General features: G+C 45.7%; 1 protein-coding gene across 3 annotated transcripts in view; it reads right to left on the bottom strand.

Moving 5' to 3' along the window:
* Positions 1–873: 873 nt before the first annotated feature.
* The window catches only part of FAXDC2 (fatty acid hydroxylase domain containing 2), a 42,168-nt gene continuing 18,740 nt past the window's right edge, over positions 874–24,301 (bottom strand). For all 3 annotated transcript variants that reach the window (XM_042993766.1, XM_007077574.3, XM_042993769.1), the window contains 8 exons: positions 14,379–14,423; positions 11,421–11,512; positions 11,202–11,305; positions 8,023–8,144; positions 3,332–3,537; positions 2,738–2,843; positions 2,140–2,306; positions 874–1,195 (listed from right to left, as the gene is read on the bottom strand). In XM_042993766.1, coding sequence (XP_042849700.1) covers positions 1,039–1,195; positions 2,140–2,306; positions 2,738–2,843; positions 3,332–3,537; positions 8,023–8,144; positions 11,202–11,305; positions 11,421–11,512; positions 14,379–14,423 — 999 coding nt within the window. In that variant the 3' untranslated portion in view covers positions 874–1,038. The remainder of the gene's footprint in view (positions 1,196–2,139; positions 2,307–2,737; positions 2,844–3,331; positions 3,538–8,022; positions 8,145–11,201; positions 11,306–11,420; positions 11,513–14,378; positions 14,424–24,301) is intronic.

The raw sequence follows: 24,301 nt of genomic DNA, 5'->3' as shown, positions 1-24,301 counted from the left end.
GGAACTCTGACCCTTCCCTCAGTGGATAAAAGGGCCCCCAGCTTAGATCGACAGGGTTTAGCCTTTGGTTTCCGCATATGGCTGAAGGTAGGTGTCAGGGTCTGGTCTGCACCTCTTTGGTATCTCAGTTTTAATCCAGGGAGGGGCTCTCTCTGATTGGCATTTTTCTTTTCATAGAGGGATGATGTCTGTAGTGGAGCAGAGTTGAAATGGGGCCTTTGTTGGCTGACTCAGTGTGTGTGTGTGTGTGTGTGTGTGTGGGCAATGGGGGTGTCCTGGCCCTGACCAGAGTAGGGTATAAGAAAAGCTTTTTGGTGCAGGAAGGGGCAAAGCAATACCTTCTGGTTCTCTCACCCCCTGGCACCAGAAGGAGCTCTCTCTGGAGTTGGGAGTGGCTTCCAGTCTTACTGCCACCTTTGCATTCTTTGTGTCTTGCCTAGGCCATAAAAAAGTCACCCGGGGTCTCACCTCTCCCTTTCCACAGCAAAGGACCACGGGGTACTTGCCCGGAGCCCTAGTAAGGTGGTTTCTTCCTTCTCACTGGCCTCCATTCTGGGGAGCTGTTTCTTGTTTCTCCCCCTTAAGCCAATTCCTGGTCCTGTTGAGGGACAACAGAGGCTGTTGGGGGAGCCCTGGCCCCATCCTTGGCCCTACCTTTCGGGGAAGCTGTGCTTCCCCTTGCCACAGTGATGCTGTCATTAGAAAATGCATGGCTGGGGCACCTGGGCGGCTCAGTCAGTTGAGCATCCAACTTCAGCTCAAGTCATGATCTCACCTTTCATGAGTTCAAGCCCCACGTGGGGCTCACTGCTGTCAGCACAGAGCCCACTTCGGATCCTCTGTCCCCCTCTGTGCCCCTCCCCTGCTCATGCTCTCTCTCTCTCTCTCTCTCTCTCTCTCTCAAAAATAAATAAACCTGTAAAATAAGACAGAAAGAAACTGCATGGCTGAAGGAGCGAGTTAGATACAATCAGCACGCCTTGGGCCACCTTAGCAGTCCACTGAGGGGGACAGCCAAGGTGGCACTTGGGCCCTCTCTCAATCCATCTTCTTCGGGGGATCCGGGATGCTCTCAGACAGTGGAGTGAAGCCCAGCAGGAATCTGTGTCTCTCGTAGGCCTTGGTCTGCTTAAACATGGTGTCAGTCCCATGGAGGTGGTCCAGCACCCCCAGCACCCCGTAGCACTGGTTGAACCTGTTGGAGAGAGGAAGGTGCTGGAGGTCGGTGCGCTGACTTCCTTTTCATTTGCGTCAGCCTCACACACTTCTAGGCCCCCCTAACCCACAACCGTTCCCAACCATGCTGACCACCTACATCGGAATATTCCAGGGAGTTGCACACATCCTGGGGCCGCTCTGGACTGAAAATCTATGATCTGCCTTTGAAAAGCTCTCTATGTGAGTCCAATACTCAAGTCAACCTGTGGCAGAGCTTGGCTTGTCCAGGTAGGTTCAGGGACCACCTCCATCAGAATCCCCTGGAACACTCACTAAAATGCAGATTTCCAAGTCCTCCCCCCTGAAACACACACACACACACACACACACACACACACACACACACACACTTTGATTCAGCATATTTGGAGTGGAACCCGAGAACCTGCATTTTATCAAAGTATCTCAGGTGATTATGGTGCTGGAGGTTTGTTGACCACACTTGAAAAAGCCTGGAGGCTTTCAGAGAGCACGCAAGTCTCCTTGAACTGCATACAGGATTCTTATGCATACATGCATTGTTGTGACAGTGTCTGTAGCTTACGTTTGATATTCAAAGGGTCCAGGACCTAAATAGAGGTTAAAAACACACAGCTGCTGGAAGACCTGGTGTCAGAAGGAAAAGAGCAAGGAGGTCTAGGTCCAGCATGGTCATTATTTTCCCAACCTCCAGACCTCTCCCTTCACTAGCACCAGCACATTCCCCCCACCCCCAATGGAGCCCAACACGGGGTATGAACCCACAATCCTGAGATCAAGAGCTGAGCTGAGATCAAGAGTCAGATGCTTAACCGACTGAGCCACCCAGCCACACCTAGCACTGGCACGTTTAAACTGAGACATCAGGGTCTCTACTAGAAGCCTCAGGGGTGAAGGTGAAGGCTATTGCCCAGGGACCCACAGTGGGGAAGGAGGCCTTACCTGAGATGGTGGTAGTCATGGAATTCAGGTGAAGGCAGGAAAGGTAGGTGGTAGCCACAGTGGGAAACAGTGGCGCAGATGAGGGCCAAGGAAAACCACACGGCAATGGAGGACAAGTGGGAGCCCATTAGGATGGGACCCAGTACCACTGGCAGCATGTTGGAGGCCTGTAAGGGTAGGGCTGTTTGAAGGTGGACCCAAGAGAGATGGAGGGGACCAGTTGTGTGTCTACTTTGCCCCAAGAGAGATGGAGGGGACCAGTTGTGTGTCTACTTTGCCCCAGGGTGTCACCCAGGGTGTCTACTTTGCCCCAGTCAAGACTTCCTTGACTCAGATCTGGAGAAGCTGAAAGAGTTGCAGAACCTTGATTTGCCCGCGTCATTTAGCTTTATAACTTTGGGACAAGTAATTAACTGTTTGAGATAAGTTATGTTGGGCATCTCACATAGCCTACCATAGGCCAGGCCAACAATAAATGGTAGCTGCTGAATGGGAAGAAGAGAGAAAGGGCCAATGTCTAATTCTCTGCAGGAGACCTTAGGGTAGGGGGTTGGGGCCCTCTGCCCTTTGCCTCTGGGGAGAGCAGAACTCTACTGACCACATGCTCGATAGGGTGGGTGTAGAAAGAGATCACGCCAATGGGAGCTGTCCACTCATGGTGTTTCTTATGGATTTTCTTGTACAATGTTGGGTGGTGAAGGAGCCTGGGAAAATAGTTAAGTTAATAATCTGCCAATCTCCCTTTTCCCTTTCCCACCAGGCCATGAGAAACCAAAGGTAGGAACTAGGAGTTCTACCTATCGAGCAAAGTTGCAAACACATTGGACTGGCACTCAGACCTGCCTTCGAGCTCTACCCCCACCTCTTATGCTGCATCATTTGGATTACTTTGCCTCTCCCTACCTCAGTTGCATCAGCCATGGTGGGGATGATGCCCACAAAGGATTCAAAAAGGAAATGAAAGTGCCCTGCTGCACACATGAATGCAGAAGGCTCTCTTCTGGACATTTCTCACTTGTTGCAACTTGTCAGTTGTGGCACAAAGAGATGTCTCCATGTTAACTAATAAGAAGCTTTTGAGGCCCGGTGGTGGTGGTCCTACATCTACAATTCTGAGGCCTCCATTTCCTCCCTTAAAAGTGAGCCCTAGGAGAGGGAGAAGCCAGCTGTGCTCCGGCAGGGCCCCACTCACCGGTGTGAGTAGTAGAATAGGACTTCGTTAATCAGAGTGAAGATAGCCAGCTCCAGAAGGAACCAGTGGAAGGTGGGTAGCTCTCGGCGGTAGGGGTCTCCCCGCACCTTGATGATGGGATAGAGGAAGATCACCATGGGGACAGATATCATGCACTGGTTGAAGAGAATTGTGCGCATAGACTGGCGTAGTTTCATGGTGTCCACCTGCATCAGGGAAGGAAGGAGGGAGATGGACAAGAGTGTGAGAAGTAGGTCTTTCCCTTCTAGAAAGTAGGCTGTACTGTGACCCGCTCACAGGAGGCCCTCACTCAGGGTGGTTGCTAGGCATGATGTTTGGCCATAGCTGGCAGCCCCTGACTGCTGCCAAGGCCTGAGGTGGAACCATCTGGCAACACGCCTGCCTTTGGAAACTCCCTTCCCGGTAGCTGTCTCCTAGGCCTGAGCCTGCATTCTCCTCCCTGCAACTGTCACCGCTGTTCTCTGCATTTCTCTGGCCAGGCCCCACCTATTCCTGACAGGCACCTTAGGGCGCCTCTAGGGTGCTTGGAGAAGGCTGTCAGCTCTTAGGTTGATATCCTTATTCAGCCTCTGGGCCCCTCCTCATCCAGGAAGGCTTGATCAGAATGCAGAGATCAAGGTCCTCTGCCTCCTTATGTGGCCCAGCCCCCTAGACAAGGCCCAGAGTGAAGCATTTGTGCAAGAATCAGTAACCCCCTGACCCTTGCCTTCTTCAGAGCACTGGGGCTCCCAGGAATAGCCCCATGACCACAGGTCACTTCTCAGGTCCTGAGGAGCTAGTGTCAGATTGGTCATAAGGGATTTCTCCCTGAGTTCTCTTTGTGAGCTGGAGGGGTTCCAGCTGCAAGGTAAAGCTGGGTTCAGAGTGATCCTCAGTCTTCAGGCCTTCCTCTTCCTCTAACTTTTGCAGGCACTGCATATATTGACTGACTGGAATCCACTCTCTACGCTTTCAGTTCCATCCCATGGTGAAACCAGGTCTGGCCAGCCTGGTTTGAGAGCACCATTAGACGAAGCCGTATACCTCTTCTGGAAACCTCGACCAAGAGGAGTGTGTCACATCTGTTTGCTCCTTCATTTATTTGACCGATACTTCTGAGCACCCTCTATGTCGCAGGCATGGAAAGGAAGCAATAGTCAAAACAAAGATTGCTTTCTTCATTGAGTTTATATTCCTGGCACCAGTAATTTTAAATAGAACGGTCAGGGTAAGCTTTGTGGAGATGGTGAGGTTTGAACAAAGAGATGAGGGAGGTGAGGGAAACAGATACCTGGGGAAGAGAGTCTTCAGGCCAAGGGAGCAGCTGGTGAAAAGGCTCTCAGGGACATTGCAGGTATACTTGTCTGGGGAGGAGCAAGCGAGTGAGGTGGGGAGAAGTAGGAGGTGAGGCCAAAATGGTGGGGAGGAGCCAGAGCAGATAGGGCCTTGCAGGTCATTGGGAAACTTTGATTTTTACTCCAAGGGAAATGGGGAGGGGGAGGCGGTCACTGTGAGAAGACAAGTGACAAGCTCTTACAGGAATCCTCTGGCTGCTGTATTGGGAACAGACTGTAAAGGAGCAAGAATAGACACAGGGAGACCAATGACAATTGTGGTAATATTGACAGAAGACAGTAATGGCTCAGACCAGGGTGGTGGCAGTGGAGGTAGTGAGAAGTGGTTGGATTCCGGAACTATTTTGGAAATAGAGCCAACATGGTTCCTGACAGATCGGATGTGGAGTATGAGGGAGAGAAAGTAGTTGAGGACCAACTAGAAATTGAGGCATTGCCATGAACTCAGACTGGGGAGGATGTGGGTAGCAGTCTTTGAGGGGTTGATCAGAAATTCTCCTGGGGACATGTTGGACTGGAGATGTCCGTTAGACATCCACGTAGAGATGTCAAAGAGGCATTTGGCAACTTGAGCCTGGAATTCAGAAGAGAGTTCCGGGCTAGAGACAGAAATGTGTGAGCTGTCGGCATATAGATTGTATTTAAAGTCATGACACTGGAACAGATAAGTGAGGGTATGAAGACAGAGACAGGGAGCAAGGCCCGAGCCCTGGGATACTCAGCAGTAGGAGGCTGGGGTGGGGAGGGGCAGGGGGAAGAGGAACCAGAAGGGCCGGAAAAGCCAGGTATGAGAAGATATAATAAGGATATAACAGGCCCACTAGTTCTGATGAGATACGCCCACCTGCTGAGAGCTATTTAGGCGAAACAGTGCCGTGGTGGGGAAGGCCCCACCAGAGGAGGTTCAAAGAAGACGCAAGATGATAAAGGTTTGTGGCTATTTAGGAGATACAGGCTGAAGGATTTAGGGTGAAGTTTTGTAATGTCTGGAACTTACTTTCAGATGGTTAGGCTAAAAAGTATAGATGCATACATAGCTATATATTTTTACATAGAGATAAAGCAAATCCTGTAAAATATTTAGAATTGGTGGAGCTAGGCGGTGTGTAAATGAGTGATCATTGTACTGCTTTTTCAACTTCTGTGTCTATGCTTCCAGTTTTTTTCATGATTACAAAATGTTGGGGGTGGGGGGGGGAGGAAAGCGGATGGAGAGGAACTGGAAACTATACAGACAACTCTTTCAAAGAGGCTGGTTGCCAAGGAGAGCAGAAATAGGAGTGGTATTGAGTCTGGAGGATGGGGGCAAGGGAGTTTGCTTTGGTTGGATCTTAAGATGGGAAAAATTACAGCATGTTTAATAATCCAGAGGGAAAGAGCCTAGGAGAGGGAGGGGGAAAGGGAAGAGAAAGGAGAAATTTCCTGAGGTAAACAAGAGGTAATAGGGCGTAGCACTCGGAGAGGGGAGGAAGGGGTTAGCAACGGAAGCAAAGAGAGTGCACCTGTTGTATCAGGTGGAAGGCGGAGCTGGAGTGGGGAAGTCTGTGGGATCTCTCTTCGGCTTGCCCCTGTTTACTTAGAGAAGTAGGAAGTCGGGGATGTGAGGAGGGAGGAGGAGCTTTGGACTGGCCATCCAGGAGAGTAGAGAGCAAGCAGGGGCGGGGAGCTGTGCGCCTGAGGTGGGAGCTCCGGACCTAGTCCGGTGAGACGACCCCCTGGCTCTGCTTCCTAGTGACGCTCTGACCTTGAGCTAGTCACTGCACCTTTCTGCGCCTCGGCTTCTGCAAAATGCAACCCGCCCTTCCCTGTGTGCCTCTCCGATCACTGTAGACGGTCACAATGAATGTCGTCATGGTAGGTAATACTCTTGACAGCTGATGTGGCCTGGTGGTTAAGAGTACGAGTTGGGTCAGAGAGCTTGAGCGTGAATTGTCTACCCATGTCCCACCTCAGAGCCTGTTTGATCATCTGACCCATGAAGGCTATTACAGTACTTGGCCTTGAAGACCTAAGCCTGTAGCCAATGGTGCCTGGCAAGGAGACTGCCATGGTCTGACAGATGAAGGGCTCTCGACAGCCAAGCACTGGCTTTGATAGGCTCCGGTCCATGCCTGCCACGCTGGATCCGGGGGAGGCCCCCGGCTGGCTGGCAGCTATTGTGTCCAGTGAGGGGGGTTGTAAGCCCAGCCAGCAGCCCTGGTTCAGGAAGGGGCTATTCCGAAAGCCTGGGTCCGGGGCACTATTTTTCTGCTTTCTGGAGTGCTGGGCTGGGGCAGAATGCCCTGTATGCTGAGATGAGCCACCCAGGCACCTGGACAGCTAATTAAAAGATAATTGTCTTCTCCGGGAAAGGAGCCAGAATGTGTTTTGGGTGGAAACTGGACAAAGATCCCGGGGTTTAAGAATCAGCTCCCCACTGCACAAGAAAAGGCTCTTGGAGGTTGTCAAAGCACCAAGGGGGTGACTGGGCTCCGGGCACAGTGGGGCTCATTTCCCATGGTGTGTAAGTCAAAGATGTGTGTACTGGCCTTCTCTCCCTTCCCGGGCCAGGGGTTCCTCATAAGCAGAGTCCAGGCCTTGTTCACTGTGGATCTGCTACGCACCAGCAGTTAAATGACTGGGGAGAAGGACCTGCTTAAAATCCAGCCACTGCCCACACATTCAGAACCCTCTGTTCACAGTGGGCTAGCCACTGTCTCAGCAGCTGTGTCCCTCACTCATGACAGCTGTCATCCGCGCTTTCAGCCTCCAGCCACCACCATCCCTGCTTCGGGTGGCCGAGGTGGGGGGCTGCCTAACACCTCTGCACTCAGCCCAGTGCCAAGCTGACCCCATCATTTTGGTTCCCAAAATGCTGACGGCAGTGCTGTGGGGGCAGTGCAGGCAGGCACAGAGCTGGGGCTGGGAATCAGGAGACTGGAACATTCGTCCTGCCTGGCTGGCTCTGAGAAGTGGGGCAGATTACTTCCTCTCTCTAAGCTTCTCAGCTGGGGAAGCCTTGTGCACAATAACTTGGCTCACAGTGGCCATGCTCTCTCCTGGGCCTGCAATGAGAATTTTTTTTAAGTTTATTTATTTATTTTGAGAGAGAAAGAGAAGTGGGAAGGGCAGAGAGAGAAGGACAGAGAGAACCCTGAGCAGGCGCCACGCACGGTCAGCACAGAGCCCGATGTGGGGTTCGAACCCATGAACCGCGAGATCATGACCTGAGCCGAAACCAAGAGTCAGACCCTTAACCGACTGAGCCACCCAAGCATCCCTGCAGTGAGAATTTTCAGTGTGGCTTCAGCTCTTGCTTTCTGTGCTTTGACCAAGAGAAGCCACAGCAACACTTACTGGTTCATTCTGGCCAACTTGAATTCGGTAGCGGGAGATGAAGTTCGGTTTTCTGGCTGTGTCAGCCACCAGCAGAAGCCCGTTGAAGCTCCAGAAAAGCAGAGCAGGTACTAGGATGGTAGCTAAGGTTGGGAAGTAGAAGGCAACAATCAGAACAATTAAGGTTCTCACAGCACATGTATTAACTGAACACGAGCTTGATGGTGACGAAGGCTGCATTGTAGATAGTCCCTGACCAGGGAGGTCTTGAAGCTCCGGGCCATAGGGCCTACCTTTAGTCCTGGGGTGACCAACTAGCTGGGGGAACTCAGCCAGGTCACTTAAGGAGTGTCTCTATTGTCTTAGTTGTAAAATGGGGACAACAACCTTCTAGGTAGTTGAAGACAAAAAAAAAAAAATACAAAAATTTGTTAAATATAAATAAAATTTATAATACATGTATAACCTATATAATACAATAATAAATAAACTACAAATAAATTTAGGTTGACATCTGGGAGTCTGTGCCCACTGAACCCTTTATGAATTTGAAGGAAGGTAGAAACAGAGGGAGCTCCTGGTATGATTCAGTTCCCAATGAGCCACTGGACCAGGAGTCAGTTGGGAACCTAATCCCTATTAACCGAGCAGTGGGACTTCAGGAATCCAGTCTGCATTTCCCAAAGTGGAAAACTCATCTCTCAAGGCCCTCCTTGATTAAACAGCGTTCATACCTAAGTCTCTTGGAGAGCCATGGTCCAGACTAACGTGCCAACGGCTCTAAAAATCCCTGCAGTGGAGAAACCTATTTGACTTTGTTAAACTCAGCCTTTCCCAGTCTTTTTTTACCCTAGAACTTTTGTTTTCTCAGGCCACCTAAGAATAGGGTGGCCATGCATCCCTGTCTGCCCAGGATAGTTTCAGTTTACATCTAGCAGTCTAGCATAATTGTTAACAGTGCCTCATTTACTCTCACAGACGTCCCTATTTGGATGATAAATTGTATGGCCACCCCACCTATTCACATCCCACAGCACTGATGTTCTACAGGATACTTTCAAAAATGCTGATCAAGATTTAAAATTTAGATACGGGTTTTTTTTTGGATCCACATCCCACTTTCCTGGCAAAGTCATTCCAAGTATCTCTGATATCCAACTGTGAACAGACAAGCACTTTGTCCCCCCTGTTGGCAGTTATTGGAGTGACAGTACAATGTTACCTAACTCTTGTGCTATTAATGCTGCCCATGGTTTGCCTCTTCCTTCTAAATGTCCCAAGAGGCAAGGACATTTTACTTAACTCTATGCCTCTGTACCACTCCTCCAGTGCCCTTCTTGCTGCCACCAGAAACCCAGTGCCTGTGGCAGGTGGGATCTGAGAAATATTTGGCCAGCACTGTGGGAAAATATGATTAACACAATGTCTTGGAGAGCAGTTTGACAGTATCAGGAGGTATTAAAAAAAAAAAGCGAGTGTAACAGAGACAGGAAAAAAGAAAAAAGGACACACATATATCCATACACACATCCTTTACTGCATTAAAAAAAAAAATCGTGGGGCGCCTGGGTGGCTCAGTCGGTTAAGCGTCTGACTTCAGCTCAGGTCACGATCTCGCGGTCCATGAGTTCGAGCCCCGCGTCGGGCTCTGGGCTGATGGCTCAGAGCCTGGAGCCTGCTTTCGGTTCTGTGTCTCCCTCTCTCTCTGCCCCTCCCCCGTTCATGCTCTGTCTCTCTCTGTCTCAAAAATAAATAAAAAACCTTAAAAAAAAAATTAAAAAAAAAATCCTAGTAGAACACTTAAGGAGCCTGAATGTCCATTTATAGGGAATGGACTAAATAGAAGAGTATCTGTATACAATGGATTAGATGAGGCAGCTTAAGATAATAAGTTGGTCTATACTAACTGACATGGAAAGATGTCCACAATCTATTCAATGAAAAAAAAAATGGTGTCTTAAAAGTTCAACCATATATCCAATATGTAAGACATTTATACTTATATATTAACTGTGGTTATTTCTTGGGTATGGGATTGGGTGAGTTTCATTTTCTTCATGCTTATTTGAATTGTCTGATTTTTATTTTTAACACTGAACATGTATTTACTTTTATTCTCAGAAATAACAAGCTTTCTTATTTTGGAAAAAAAATGTTAGGTCGGTAGTTGCCTAGTGGGCCATCCATCAGGGTGGCTGCCTGCTTGCGAATCCAAAAGCTCCTTGAGGGATATGGAATAAAAGCCCCAACAAGAGAAGATCTTGAACTTTCTTCCAGTTGTAACACTTAAAATTGCAAATACTTAACCTCCCTGGTATTTGCGTATCATTGGGGTGAAAGGTAGTTTTCCTATCACTGCAACAGAAATATATCAAATGTTTCACCACCACTTTCCCCATGTACATTTGCAATCTGCATTGTTCTTTTCAATGACTGCATAAGATTGCATTGAACCTGTCATAGTTAATGTTTAGCCTGTTTTCAGAGTTCTTCCAGCTGGAAAAAAATTGTCAGGGATGTTTTATTTGTACTTTTGCTTTGTGACAACTGGCACTTTTTTAAATCTCCCCTTCTGGACTATGACATAGCTTTTGAAATGAGGGAAACATTTCATCTTAAATACCTCTATATCCTCCATATAAGTTTGGCACAGACTAACAGTAATATTATTTGAGTGAATGAATGCGTCATTGAGGACATTCACTATCGCAGACAATGCTGTTATAAATATCTATGTTGAAATGATACCTTTTCTTTGGCTTGTTGACCGCCATTCACACTGCCGGTAAATATTGATTAAGTGACCACATGCTGTCAAGCCCCGAGAGCTAGATTTCACTAGATACAAGGACATAGTCTCACAGGATATAGAGCAGCTCTCTGTGCTGTGGACCTGACATCCAGAAGCAGGATTATTACTCTAAACATGCATTCAGTTTTACACAAATCACTTCTTTTTTTATTTTTCTATTTTGGGAGGGGGAGATCTCAAGTTCTTTTCTTAGATGTCCTTAGGCATCCATTACAGATTGCCCACAAATTTAGCACTCTTTGGGATTAACACTGTCTTAAATTGTAAGTCTTTCATTCCTTGGAATAAAGAGCTGAGAAATCTCAAAATAGAGAAGAAAACAACAGAAAAAGAATTAAGCTATAATCATGTACCCAAGCCCTAAGCACTGGTGGTCTGGGAACCTCACCTATAATGTAGAGGATCCACTCCTTCCCTTCGAATGTAGACAGGAGCCTCTCCCATTGGGCTTGCTGAAAACAGCCAGAAGCATCCCAAAATCTCTGAAGTTGCCTTGGGAGAAAAATCATTCAGGTTTCTGGGTGAAGCTCCTTACTCCATGCTCTGCCTCCAGACCAGCAGCACCCTGCCCCCAGCTCCGGAATTAAAGCTGGTTGTGTAGACTTACCCTGAGACCGAGTTCGAGAAGGCCACAAGCAAGAGAAGGCCAGAGCCCAGGATGAAAGCCGTCCTCTTCATGGAGCCCCAGATGCGTTCCTCCTAGAGGAGGACAAGAAAAGTGTGAGGCCCCAGCAAGCCTCCTACCATCCCGGCAGAAGTCACAGCCCACAGTAGTGAGCTGCTACCCAGTCCTGGCAGGAATGATGTGGGATCAGGATCTCCACCACGTCAGCGTGGTGCATCGGCTGACCTTTTCCCAGCCTCTACGGGAGGTTCTTCCTGAGCAAGAGCTCTCAGGCTATATTTGGGTGTGTTTATAAAAATAACAACTCAAGGTTGGGGGAGGGAAGAGAACAAATCTGACCCCAGAGAAACTAGCGAACAGTTTTGTCACCCCGAGAGGGTCAGGTGAGCCTCCCGCAGTGGTAGGCTTTCATCACCAGTCCTTCTGTGGAACAGAAATGCCCATCACTTATCCGGTGGAATCACCCGGGAGCTTTTAAAAAATCCCAATGACCGGATTCCTCTGCAAGCTGATTTCCTAAGAGTCTCCAGGGTGAGACCTGGGCTTCTATGTTTCTGAAAGCTCCCTAACTAATTCCAGTAGGCAGGCAAGGCTGAGTCAGCCATCACAGAAAGATATGCAGTCTGTGATGAGGGCATAGGGACTTCACTGTGTTCATGGGCCAGGCCTCTTTCCCCATCCCCATCACCCTCTTGCTTGTGAAGAAAAGAACGAACACATGTTTTGACTTTTAATAAGGCCTCTGTTTCTGGTGAGATTAGCCTGGGATGCCAGTGGGACAGGATAATGAGAAGTTCTAGGGGCAAAGAACAGACCCTTGGCAATCACTGGTCCCTTACCTATGCTCCTCCAAAAGTCTAAAGCAGAGACAGATCATTGCAAGCTTGATGGCCAAACAAGGTGCCAGATTTGGAGAGGGAAAAATACTGGCTGTCAGGTGTGTCACCAATTTCCATTGTACCATGGACAGAAATTACAAACGTCCTTTACATGTTCTATTCTAGATCTAAGCGCAGATGGAGTCTGGTTAAATTTCATGGGACAGAACTGGATGGTGGCCTACAGGTATGTGCCTGAAGCTTATCTGCAGTTTGTGACTTGTACCACGTACACAGGGTCAGGGGGGTGCTGTTGGGGGAAGCCGATCCCATAGGGACACTACATTTTAATCCAGACTTTGGAGATCTGAAGGAGCAGCTTGTTTTGACTGACCCATTCACAGCAATCTGAACCTGCACTGGATTATTTATTCACAGCGTACCCCATCCCACTTCCAATTGGAAGACCAAGAAGAAGTAAATCATTTTCCACGGCTGGTGAAAAGTTTTTGAAGCGCTGGTGGTCCTCAGGGTCTTGAACTCTGGAAGTGAACTTTTCCCTCTCTCCTGGAGGGCTTGATGGGCAGGACCAATCAGAGGAACTTGTTCTTTTAAATAGGCCACTGAAAGGTCGCCCTCAAGCTTGCCAGACATTTAACTTGGACTTTGCCTTTATTCCTTTTTTAGTATTCAGAGGATCCTTTTCATGAACTTTTCCGGATTCACTAGGAATTTTTCATTTCAGTGTAATCAGATCAAGCTAAATGAAATTAAAAACCTCAATTTTAGGGTCACCTGGGTGGCTCAGTCAATTTAGCATCCGACTGGCTCAGGTCATGATCTCACAGTTCGTGGGTTCGAGCCCTGCGTCAGGCTCTGCACTGACAGCTCAGAGCCTGGAGCCTGCTTCAGATTCTGTGTGTCCTTCTCTCTCTGTCCCTTCCCCACTCCCACTCTGTCCCTGTCTCTCTCAAAAGATAAATAAACATTAAAAAAATTTTGGGTGGGAATGCAAACTGGTGCAGCCGCTCTGGAAAACAGTGTGGAGGTTCCTCAAAAAATTAAAAATAGATTTACCCTATGACCCAGCAACAGCATTGCTATGAATTTACTAAGGGATACAGGAATGCTGATGCATAGGGGCACTTATACCCCAATGTTTACAGCAGCACTTTCAACAATAGCCAAATTATGGAAAGAGCCTAAATATCGATCAACTGACGAATGGACAAAGAAATTGTGGTTTATATACACAATGGAATACTACTTGGCAATGAGAAAGAATGAAATTCTGCCATTTGCAACAACGTGGATGGAACTGGAGGGTATTATGCTAAATGAAATAAGTCAGTCGGAGAAAGACAGATACCATATGTTTTCACTCTTATGTGGATCCTGAGAAACTTAACAGAAGACCATGGGGGAGGGGAAGGGAAAAAAAAGTTAGAGAGGGAGGGAGCCAAACCATAAGAGACTCTTAAAAACTGAGAATAAACTGAGTGTTGATGGGGTGGGTGATGGGCATTAAGGAGGGCACCTGTTAGGATGAGCACTGGGTGTTGTATGGAAACCAATTTGCCAATAAATTTCATATTAAAAAAAATAAAACCTTAACTTCATGATAGGCTTAGCCATTTTTTTTTTCAGTAGTTATGGTGTTTTCTCTCTCTATGGCAGCCCAAGGGAACAGAATAGAAACAGCCCAAAGGGCTCTGTAAAGTGCAGAAGTTAGCTGGGGTCGAGAGCCGCTTCCCAGTCCCACTTTCTAGCCCCCAGTGGGCCTCTCCTATCTCTGGAGCAGTTACAGAAAGGGGTGGTTTCAAAGGCCTGAGGCACGGGACATTCTTAGGGGCCAAGAGGGAATGGGAGCACAGCTAGCGGGCTTTTGGGCCACTCTCATGCGGTCCTGCTCCCTCTCACAGGCAAAGGGGCTACGGTTACATGGCAGCCTGAAGTCCAAGGGTTTCTGCTCAGCTACTGAAATGAGCACCACCACCACCAATGTATCAGCTACCCCTAAACCTTGGGGGAGACCTCAGATACGCAGCACCTGCAGATATGGAAAGAGTCACGGGCTGCGTTCTCCCCAGCTTGGGGAAGCGGGGGTGGTGCTGGCATTTACCTGTTTGGGCTTCTCCTGTCGCATACTTCCGGCTTCTCCCTTCATCTGGAATAAGAAAGCACCCCGTGAGTTATGATGTCATGTTCACGTGCAACCAAGCAAGTACAGAATGAAGAAAGTCAAGGTGAATGGCTAGCCCTGATTTAAAAAAAGAAAATTAAGTTTATTTATTTATTTTGAGAGAGAGAGAGAGAGAGAGAGAGAGAGAAAGAGAATCCCAATCAGGCCCCACACTGTCAGTGCAGAGCCCAACATGGGGCTTCCTCCCACGAACCATGAGATCGTGGCCTGAGCCGAAATCAAGAGTCGGAAGCTTAACTGACTGAGCCACCCGGGTGCCCCACCAGACGTGATTTTTAATGCTGGGTACTCATTAAAAGTCACCTGGGGAGTTAGAGAACCTCTGTCTGGGCTCCACCTCTGGAGACTGAGTTGGTGTGGGCATAGGTAACATGAATCACAGAGAGCAGGCAATGGGGGACTCGATCTGCGTGGAACTAGCTTTCCAAGAGATGGGCTGTGACTAATCCTTCTTTTGCATAGTTTCACTCCCAGCCTCAGCACAACCCTGTCTCACTCAGAATAGATCTTTCCTCCACATCTCCACAGTATCCTAACTGCCAATGGCCCACAGCCCCAAGGAGCCAGGACTGAAGCCAGGACTCTGCCTGGCTGGCTGGGACAGCTTACACAACCTCCGAAGTCAGGTTACCACACACGTGGGCTGCAGTTTTAATGCCGACGAAAATTGAAGCATTTTGCAAACTGTAATAATGATTCAACATCTCCAGGACACTAGGTTTGCCAGGAGCATTCAGACCAGAAACCAACTGTGTATTTATATATAGGAATTGTTAAGGCAGCCAGTCTTGAAATCTGATACCTTCCTCAAGGTCATGTCAGAGATGTGTCTATCACTTACTAGTTTTATGATCGTGGTCAAGATGTCCTCTCTGGGCCTCAGTTTCCTTAGCTATGAAATGGGAATAAGAACAGGGTATCCCACTCATGTGATTTCTGCTGGGAAGCTGTAAGCGCCATGAGAACGGGCTCTCTGTGTAGCTTTCCATGGGCCTTCGCTGAGTAGGTGCTTAGCATATGTAGCGTGGATGAATCGAGCAGAGGGTCTGGTTCACTGGGCCAGTGTTTCCCTAGATGTATCTCAGGAACTCCTATGTCCGAGTCATCAGAGGTTTGCTGAAACCCAGATTTCCTGGCTACACTCTAAAGCAGGGTCTCTTAGTGTGGAGCCTGGGCACCTGCATTTTAGACTTGTTCTCGAGGTGATTCTTCTGAGGGACTTTGCTGCCAGCCCTGGCTAGGTATGCCATGTGCTGTGAGTTGGTCAGGATAATGGTAGGAGAGTGAGATAAAAACTGGCAGCAATCACCTGAGGTGTATGGGGCACAGGCTGGCCCCGGAAAACGTCTTCTCACTCACTCCTACTCCCATTCCCTCTTCTTGGCAGAAAACTGAAGCTGGAAGTTTTGACTGCTGCAGGACAGTACTTCCCTAAGTCTACCAACTGGGGGAGATATCACCAACATGATGAAATTCAACTCATGTTTAATCAACTAAGTAAGCACCATCCATTGGGTCCTGCTCTGAGCAAGGCCCCGCGGTGGTACTGAACTCTTTATATACTATGTTTTTTCCTATACATGCATACCTGTGATAAAGCTTTATTTACAAGTTCAGCACAGGAAGAGATCAACAACAACAATGATAAAAGTTATAACAATATACTGGAATAAAAGTTATGTGAATGTGAGTGATCTCTCTCTCTCTCTCTCTCTCTCTCTCTCTCTCTCTCTCTCTCATTCTTTCTCAAAATATCTAAGATCCTTCCGGACAGAAATCTTTTGTCCACGTTCATACTCCCCAGCATGGCAGCCGTGATCCAACTGCACCTGCCACAGACTTGCCTTTGCTCATGGTCACTACAGTTTGGTCTCAGGCAGCCACGGCATTAACGTTAGCCTTTATTCTCAAGAAATTGCTTGGTTTTCCTGATGGCTTGCATCTTTGGTATGTGTTCTTGCAACTACTGTGTGCCCTTCTGAATGCATTTCCTAATCTTGGCCTTTTCCAGTATTATCTTGGCATTCTGATGAAGTGTTTTTGTGATGAACTTAAAGCGTTTCTCCATATGTGAAACAATGCCATGACTTCTCTGGGAACGTGGCAGCCTGGACAGTGACTGGATTTGGCAGTCGGGGGTGGCTGGGGATTGCACTTGGCCTGAGTTGCCAGCCAGCTTGACTTTGTTGAGTGTCTTACCACCTGTTTTATTGTAAAGCTTTAATAATGACAAATGTGGTGCTAGCCTATCAGTAGGCAGACATATATAACAGGTTAGAAAGTCCAGAAACAGACCTAAAACTACATATGTGTATACACATATATATGGGAATTTAGTAGATGATAAAAAGAAGTCAATATAAATGGACTTTGAATTGAACAGATGCTGAACCTCCCCTATGATAAGAGAAGGGTGAACTGAAACTACGAGAGATTATTTCTCACCCATCGGCAGCGCAACAAACCAAAAGTTTGATCGCATGAGCTGCTAGTGAGGCTGACGGGACTTTGAAACTGTGTTTGTTCTCTGTGTGTCAACTATACTCAAAATAAAAAATGTCTTTATTGATATGTAACTCACATACCATACAATTTACCCATTGAAAGTGTACATTCATGTGGCTTTTAGTATATATTCACAGAGTGGGGCATTCACCACCAGGACTGATGTTAGAACATTTTCATAGCCCACAGAAAAACCCTGCACCCTTCAGTCATCAATCTCTAGTCCCTCTCTCCTTCCACCCCCACCCCAGCCCTAGGCAACCATTAATCCACTTTCTGTCTCTATGGATTTGCCTATCCTGGGCTTTTTTCTATAAATGGAATCATACACTATGTGGCCCTTTATGACCGACTTCTTTTACTTGGCATGTTTTCAAGGTCCATCCAGGTGGTAGCATGTATCAGTATTTCATTTTTTTTTTTTTATTGCCAAGTAACATTCTATTACATGGAGAGATCGTATTTTGTTTACCCAATCATCTGTTGATGGACATTTGGGCTGTTGCCACTTCGTGGCTATTACGAATAATGCTGCTATAAACATTCAAGGACAAGCTATTGCATGGATGTATGTTTTTATTTCTCCCAGATATGTACCTAGGGGAAGAATTGCTGGATCATCTGGTGACTACATTTAACCTTTTTGGGACTATAAAGTGGTTGCACCACTTTATATTTCCAACAGCAACGTATGAGGGCTCTAATTTGTTTATGTCCTCACCAACACTGATTATGGTCCCTGCCAAATACTGTCATAACTATGACTGTATTTGTCATAACTATTTCTAGCTGAAGAGCGTTACAGGGCACCTGGCTGGCTCAGTCAGTAGAGCTCGCAACTCTTGATCTCAGGGCTGTGAGTTGGAGCCCCATGTTGGGCGTAGAGATTACTGCATACGTACATACATACATAATACATACATAAATAAGAGCATTACAGATCATCTGGTTCTGCCATGTGATGAGGGTGAAGAAACCTAGATAAAGGAGGCCAGGTGACTTCCCAGAGTTTGTAGAAGGCACAGCCAGGATCAGAGCCCGGCTTCCAATATCTTTAAGGATATTTTATTCTTTTGTGTTTGATTGTACTCAGTTTTATTATTCTGGATGCACGTTTACCAGCTATGTCCTTAGGAAATACTGCTTCCTTTTGACTCACACTTCTTATAGATTACTTAGGCTGGAGAAGGGAAGAGAGAACAGTGACCTATGAAGTGCCTTTAGGGGGTTAAGGAGTTAGGACAGCAGAAGGAGGTGAAATGTAAGCCGCTTGCCATCTCCAGGAGATGATGTTACGCAGCAGGGATGCAATTAGTTCCGAGGAAAGGTCTGTCGAGGAGAAAAACTGGGACATTGGATACCCAGTCAGTGAGACAGCCTCTGACATAAGAAAAGGCACCAGAGTGGGGCGCCTGGGTGGCTCAGTTGGATGAGCGTCTGACTTCGGCTCAGGTCATGATCTCGTGGTTGAGAGTTAGAGCCCCGAGTCGGGCTCTGTGCTGACAGCTCAGAACCTGGAGCCTGCTTCGGATTCGGTGTCTCCCTCTCTATCTGCCCCTCCCCCGCTCACATTCTGTCTGGCTCTCTCTCTCAAAAATAAACAAACGCTAAAAAAAAACCCAATAGCCAAATTATGGAGAGAGCCCAAATGTCCGTCACCTGATGAATGGATTAAGAAGTATATGTATACACATGTATACATGTATACACACACACATATATATACATACATACATATATACATATATATGTATATATACATACATATATACATATGTTCTACACCTGAAGCCAAGACTACATTGTATGTTAATTAACTGAGAAAAAAAAAGAAGGATTCCGTTGACCTTTCCCTTCAATAACAAGTTTTCTCACTTGTCCTGTGCAATTCCTGTTGGCCCGATTCCGAGTTCACTCCACATCCTCAATGTGGATAAGGGCCCATTCCAAGAAGCCACCCTCTGCCCAGTGATAAGATTCTTTGACGATCCAGGGTTATTTTTAATCTGGCAGTTTGCTGCCTGGAGTTCTGAAAAGCACAGATCTCTTAGCACGAGGAAGGAAGTGGTGCTAATACCATTTTGGGGCTAAGCCTGTCAAGTGTCTTAATGATAAGGAACCAAATGTCAAAGGAAGCACCTCAAGCTGAGAAAGACTTGGGGATCTAAATGTCTGCAAACCGTTTGCAGACAGGTAGAACCTTCCTATCACCATGAATTTCCCTCTTCAGTTCTTGTGACAAAATGGGAAAGGTTCCATTGACCCTGTTGAGATAACCATCCCTTTGGGGAAAGAAATGGAGGGACTGGGGTTTGTCTGTTAAGCTTTCAAAACTAACATACCAGGGGAACTTTGCTTACAAGTAAGAGTCTCACCATTATCTTTTCCAAGAGCTTGCAAAGCTAATTTGATCTTTAGAAGCTCATCCATTCCTTTCAGGAATTTTTATGAAGAATTTATTTTGTGTAAGGAACCCTGGACATGTAAAGATAAATGAGAAACTTTCAGTTTAGATACATAAACCCATCATTCCAAAGTCCATATGGAAAGTACTGGGCTAGAGGTCTGGACCTGAACTAAGTGAGTAGATCAGGAGATCTGACACACCTAAGAAATCTTAAGAGGAGGACAATGCCAAGGTTTTCTCTGGACTCTTAGACATATGGTCTCCAACCTCAAAACTGAATCTTTTCCTCTTATATTTCATTTTAGCTTATCCAAGGAATGCTGGGTTTTAGTCAGATCATACTTAAAAAGAAAATCAAGATAAATGTCACAAAAATAGACACAAAGATCAATGGAACAGAATAGAAAACTCAGAAATTAACCCGCAGTTATATGTGGGTAATTAATCTTCAACAAAGCAGGAAAGAATATGCAATGGGAAAAAGACTGTCTCTCCAACAAATGGTGTTGGGAAAACTGGACAGCAACATGCAGAAGAATGAAACCGAACCGTTCTCTTTCACCATACACACACATAAGCTTAAAATGGATTAAAGACCTAAGTGTGAGACCTGAAACCATGAGATTACTGCCTTTGCTTTCCTTGAAGAAAGTAATTTCTCAGACATTGGCTACAGCAACTTTTTTCTAGATAGGTCTCCTGAGGCCAGGGAAACAAACGCAAAAATAATTACTGGGACTACATCAAAATAAAAAGCTTTTGCACAGTGAAGCAAACAACCAAACTAAAAGGCAATGTATGGAATGGGAGAAGATATTTGCAACTGACATGTCTGATAAAGGGTTAGTATCCAAAAAATATAAAGAACTTCTAAAACTCAGTAGACACTTCTCCAAAGGCATACAGGTGGCCAACAGACACATGAAAAGATCCTCAACATCACTGATCATCAGGGAAGTGCAAATCAAAACTACAATGAGATAGCACCTCACACCTGTCAGAATGGCTAAAATCAATAACACAAGAAACAACAGGTGTTGGCGAGGATGTGGTGAAAGGGGAACCCTCACGTATTGTTGGTGGGAACACAAACTGGTGCAGCCATTGTAGAAAACAGTATGGAGGTTCCTCAAAAAGTTAAAAATAGAACTACCCTATGATTCACCAATTGTACTACTAGGTATTTACCCAAAGAATACAAAAACACTAATTCAAAGGGATACATGCACCCCTATGTTTATAGCAGCATTATTTACAATAGCTAAATTATAGAAACGGGCCAAGTATCTGTTGATTGATGAATGGATAAAGAAGGTGTGAGAGGTGCCTGGGTGGCTCAGTCGGTTAAGTGTCCGACTTTGGCTCGGGTCATGATCTCACGATTGGTGAATTCAAGCCCCTCATTGGGCTCTGTGCTGACAGCTCAGAGCCTGGAGCGTGCTTCGGATTGCGTGTCTCCCTCTCTCTCTGCCCCTCCCCCACTCACGCTCTGTCTCTCTCATTCTCCCTCACACACACACACTCAGAAATAAATAAAACATTAAAAAATTAATTTAAAAAAGATCTCTCTCTCTCTCTCTCTCTCTCTCTCTCTCTCACACACACACACACACACACACACACACACACACATGCTGGAATATTATTCAGCCATAAAAAAGAATGAAATCTTGCCATTTACAATAACATGGATGGAGCTAGAGAATTTTATGCTAAGTGAAATAAGTCAGAAAAGGACAAATAGCACATATTTTCACCTATATGTGGAATTTAAAAAACAAAACAAGTGAGCAAAAGGGGGAAAAAAGAGGGGGGAGCAAACCAAGAAACAGACTCTTAACTATAGAGAACAAACTGCTGGTTGCCAGAGGGGAGATGGGCAGGAGATGGGGGAGACAGATGATGGGGACTGAGGAGGGCACTTGTGATGAGCACATGGACGTTTTGAATCACTATATAGTACACCTGACACTAATGTTACACTGTATATTAATTAACTGGAATTTAAATAAAAACTTAAAAAAATCAAGATAGATGTATGAATCTACCGCATGGATATCAAAACTGCCATTGGAAATATTCCCTACTCCATTATTTAGTTCTCCGAAAGAAGCAACATACTTCGTATGAGGATACAGATGATAAATTCCTACAAAGACATTAATGTACAGTTTTCCTCTTTGAAAGCGATGGTAAGTTTTTTTTGTAAAATGCAAACAAATTTTAGGCAATCCATTTTGGTCCCCTGATCTCTGCCTTTTTGCTTTGACTGCCAGTAAGCTCAGAGTTAAATTTCATATTCAATTACACTTTGGGATATTTTTTTTCTATCATATAATCCTGTATAAAAATGATGTATGTACAAAGATGTTCCGTGTGACAGTTTATAATGGCTAAAGATTAGAAACAAGTTAAATATCCATCAGTAGTGATTGGTGAAATAAACTATATAGAACGTCCAGTAGTGAAACATTTGTAGCCAGTAAACGATGTGTGGAACATATGCATGCGTGTGTGTGTGTGTGTGTGTGTGTGTGTGTGTGCTGTTAATGCAAGCACAGAATAATACACAGAATATTAGACTATTGCTGGAAGAATATCTAAGAAACCGGTTACAATCGTGGCTTCTGGTGAGGTGAACTGGGCGGCTGGGGGGACAGGGGAGGAGGAAGGGTATCTGTTTGCTACGTGCCTTTTGAATTCTGTGCCACAAGTTATATTTTACCTATTCAGAAAATTACAGAACTGTCCAAAAGTTTTAAATAAATTCAATGCCCATTCGTAGGAAACATTGTATTGAAGCTTTGTAGGGTAATTAGCTCTCCCTGTAATTAGCTCTCCACTTCTCTAAATCAGATTAATTTCAATTTCCGAAAGGCTTTGAGAAGTCTTTGTTTCCCCTGAAAGTGTACGCCAATTTTTCCGTGTGCATTTTCCAGGAGAGAAAGATTCATAGCTTTCGTTAGATTATTAAAGGTGACTATGATTAAGAACTAGTGCCCTGTTTCTTCTTCTTTCTCTGTCTCTGCCTCTTTCTTTTTTCTTTTCTTTTCTTTTTCTTTTTCTTTTTTCTTTCTTTCTTTTTTTTTTTTTTTTTGCTAACAGCTTTACATGATCCCAAAGCAAAGCAAAGGCAATAAAGCAGCTGGTTCTTTTCTCTACAGATCACAATGCAAAACAGTATGAAAGGTATTTACTGAATGCCTGGTGGTTTCTAATCAGTTTTTACTTATTTGCAACCATTCTGTTGTATATATCCCTTATTGGAAGCTATCTCAAATTCCTTTGAGATGGAGACTGGGTATAAAGTATAAATAAACAGAACCAGATATTAAAATTAAAAACAAAAACTAAGAGAGCCTAGGGTGACTGTTCAGTGAGACCTTGACCCTGGGAAGAGGCAGCCCTGCTTGATTCCAAAAGGCAGAGTGCTGACGCCCAATGTATCCATGTTATGGAAACTGAGTGTGGCTGGCCTGAGTGATTAGGGGCTGATATATAAGCGGGACCTGGGAACCCTCTGCTCCAGGTAAACCTTCTGGCCAAAGGAAAGGTGACTGCTTACCTTCTGATGGTGGGAAAGCCCTTTTTGGCTGCAGGAATCACAGCATTTAACTGTTGACCTCTGATTTCACTAGAAGCAATGAAACATTTCCCAGCAGGCCATTTGTTCTTTGGCTAGGCTACTATGCCCACATGCTATCTCCCAAGATACTTGTCTAGGTGGTTGACCCTTCTACGCTACACAACCCCACATTCTGTTGACTATTTTATGCCAAAGCAGCTTGTCTTCTGTGTCTCTCTACACGCTAGCAGACATGTTTCCAGTTTTAAGTGGACACAGTCTGTCAGAAAGGTTCTAGGAGAGACCCCAAACATGGCAGGCCGATGTGTCTTCAACCAAAGACATTCCTTAACGTTGCTTGCCAATGGTCGTGCTCAAGTTAGAAATTCTGGCAAACAAAATCAACCACAATGATTACATATTTAATTCACTATCCTTCTACTTTAGAACAATGAATTGATTTCACTTTAAAGGGAATTTGATATATATTGTGAGATTATCCAAATTAGATACTCTTAAAGTATGGTTCTTTTGAAAATAAGATGATTCTGACTAGGCAAGCTTCTTACTGCAGAATCTCCAGCCTAGGAAAGTGGTAACAGTGAGGCTACAGCTGATGTTCATGACCTCCGAGAATCTGAGCAGAAGAATGGGAAAGGCAGAGATTGTTTAAGTTTTATCTGCTGCCTGATTCTTTCAGGTTTTCTCTCAGATTCTAGGTCCCTGAATATTCTGCATGCTTGATGAGTGCTCCCATTTTCTAGGTGTAAGATACAGCATCTTTATAGGACTGTGTACCGTTCGTTTGTAGACATCTTGTGAAATTGTTAGAATTATTTACTTTTAGAGGAGAAAAAAAGAAACAAGACCTCATTGATCACCTAATCTACCCCTTCTATTTTGTAAGCCAAGAAGATAGGCCTCTGTAGCAGAACTGGCTTGTTTCAAACTCCACACAGTTTCTGGAAAAATCCAGGCTTCCTGAGACTTTGCCGGACACTGCATGTGTGTCTGGAATAACACAGATTCTCCTGTGTGAGTGGGAAATGACACTGGGAGAGGGCTACGGACAGGACTAGAACTAGCCCATTACTTCAGCGGGGCTGTTCGTATTCCTGGGAAAAGCTGAGCAGTCTGCCTCCAGGACTGAGGACACTGACCGGAAATGTACTTACACAGCTTAAAGCCTCTGGTGAGGAAGATTCTAGGGAGCTGCTAAGAGCAATGTCTGTATGCAAGTGAGGATTTTCCAGATGAAAAGACATGCATTCAAGAAGATGAAATGCCTGAAGGAAAAGGTTAAGCTCCGAGCCAAAAAGACTGTGAATCTGGATTATTCTACAAGTGTTCCTCTCACTGCTTTTG

The sequence above is a fragment of the Panthera tigris genome, chromosome A1 (genome assembly GCF_018350195.1).
Source record: "Panthera tigris isolate Pti1 chromosome A1, P.tigris_Pti1_mat1.1, whole genome shotgun sequence".
Taxonomy (NCBI): Eukaryota; Metazoa; Chordata; class Mammalia; order Carnivora; family Felidae; genus Panthera; species Panthera tigris.
Note: the sequence above shows the minus strand (reverse complement) of the source record. Positions and strands in the feature narration are given on the sequence as shown.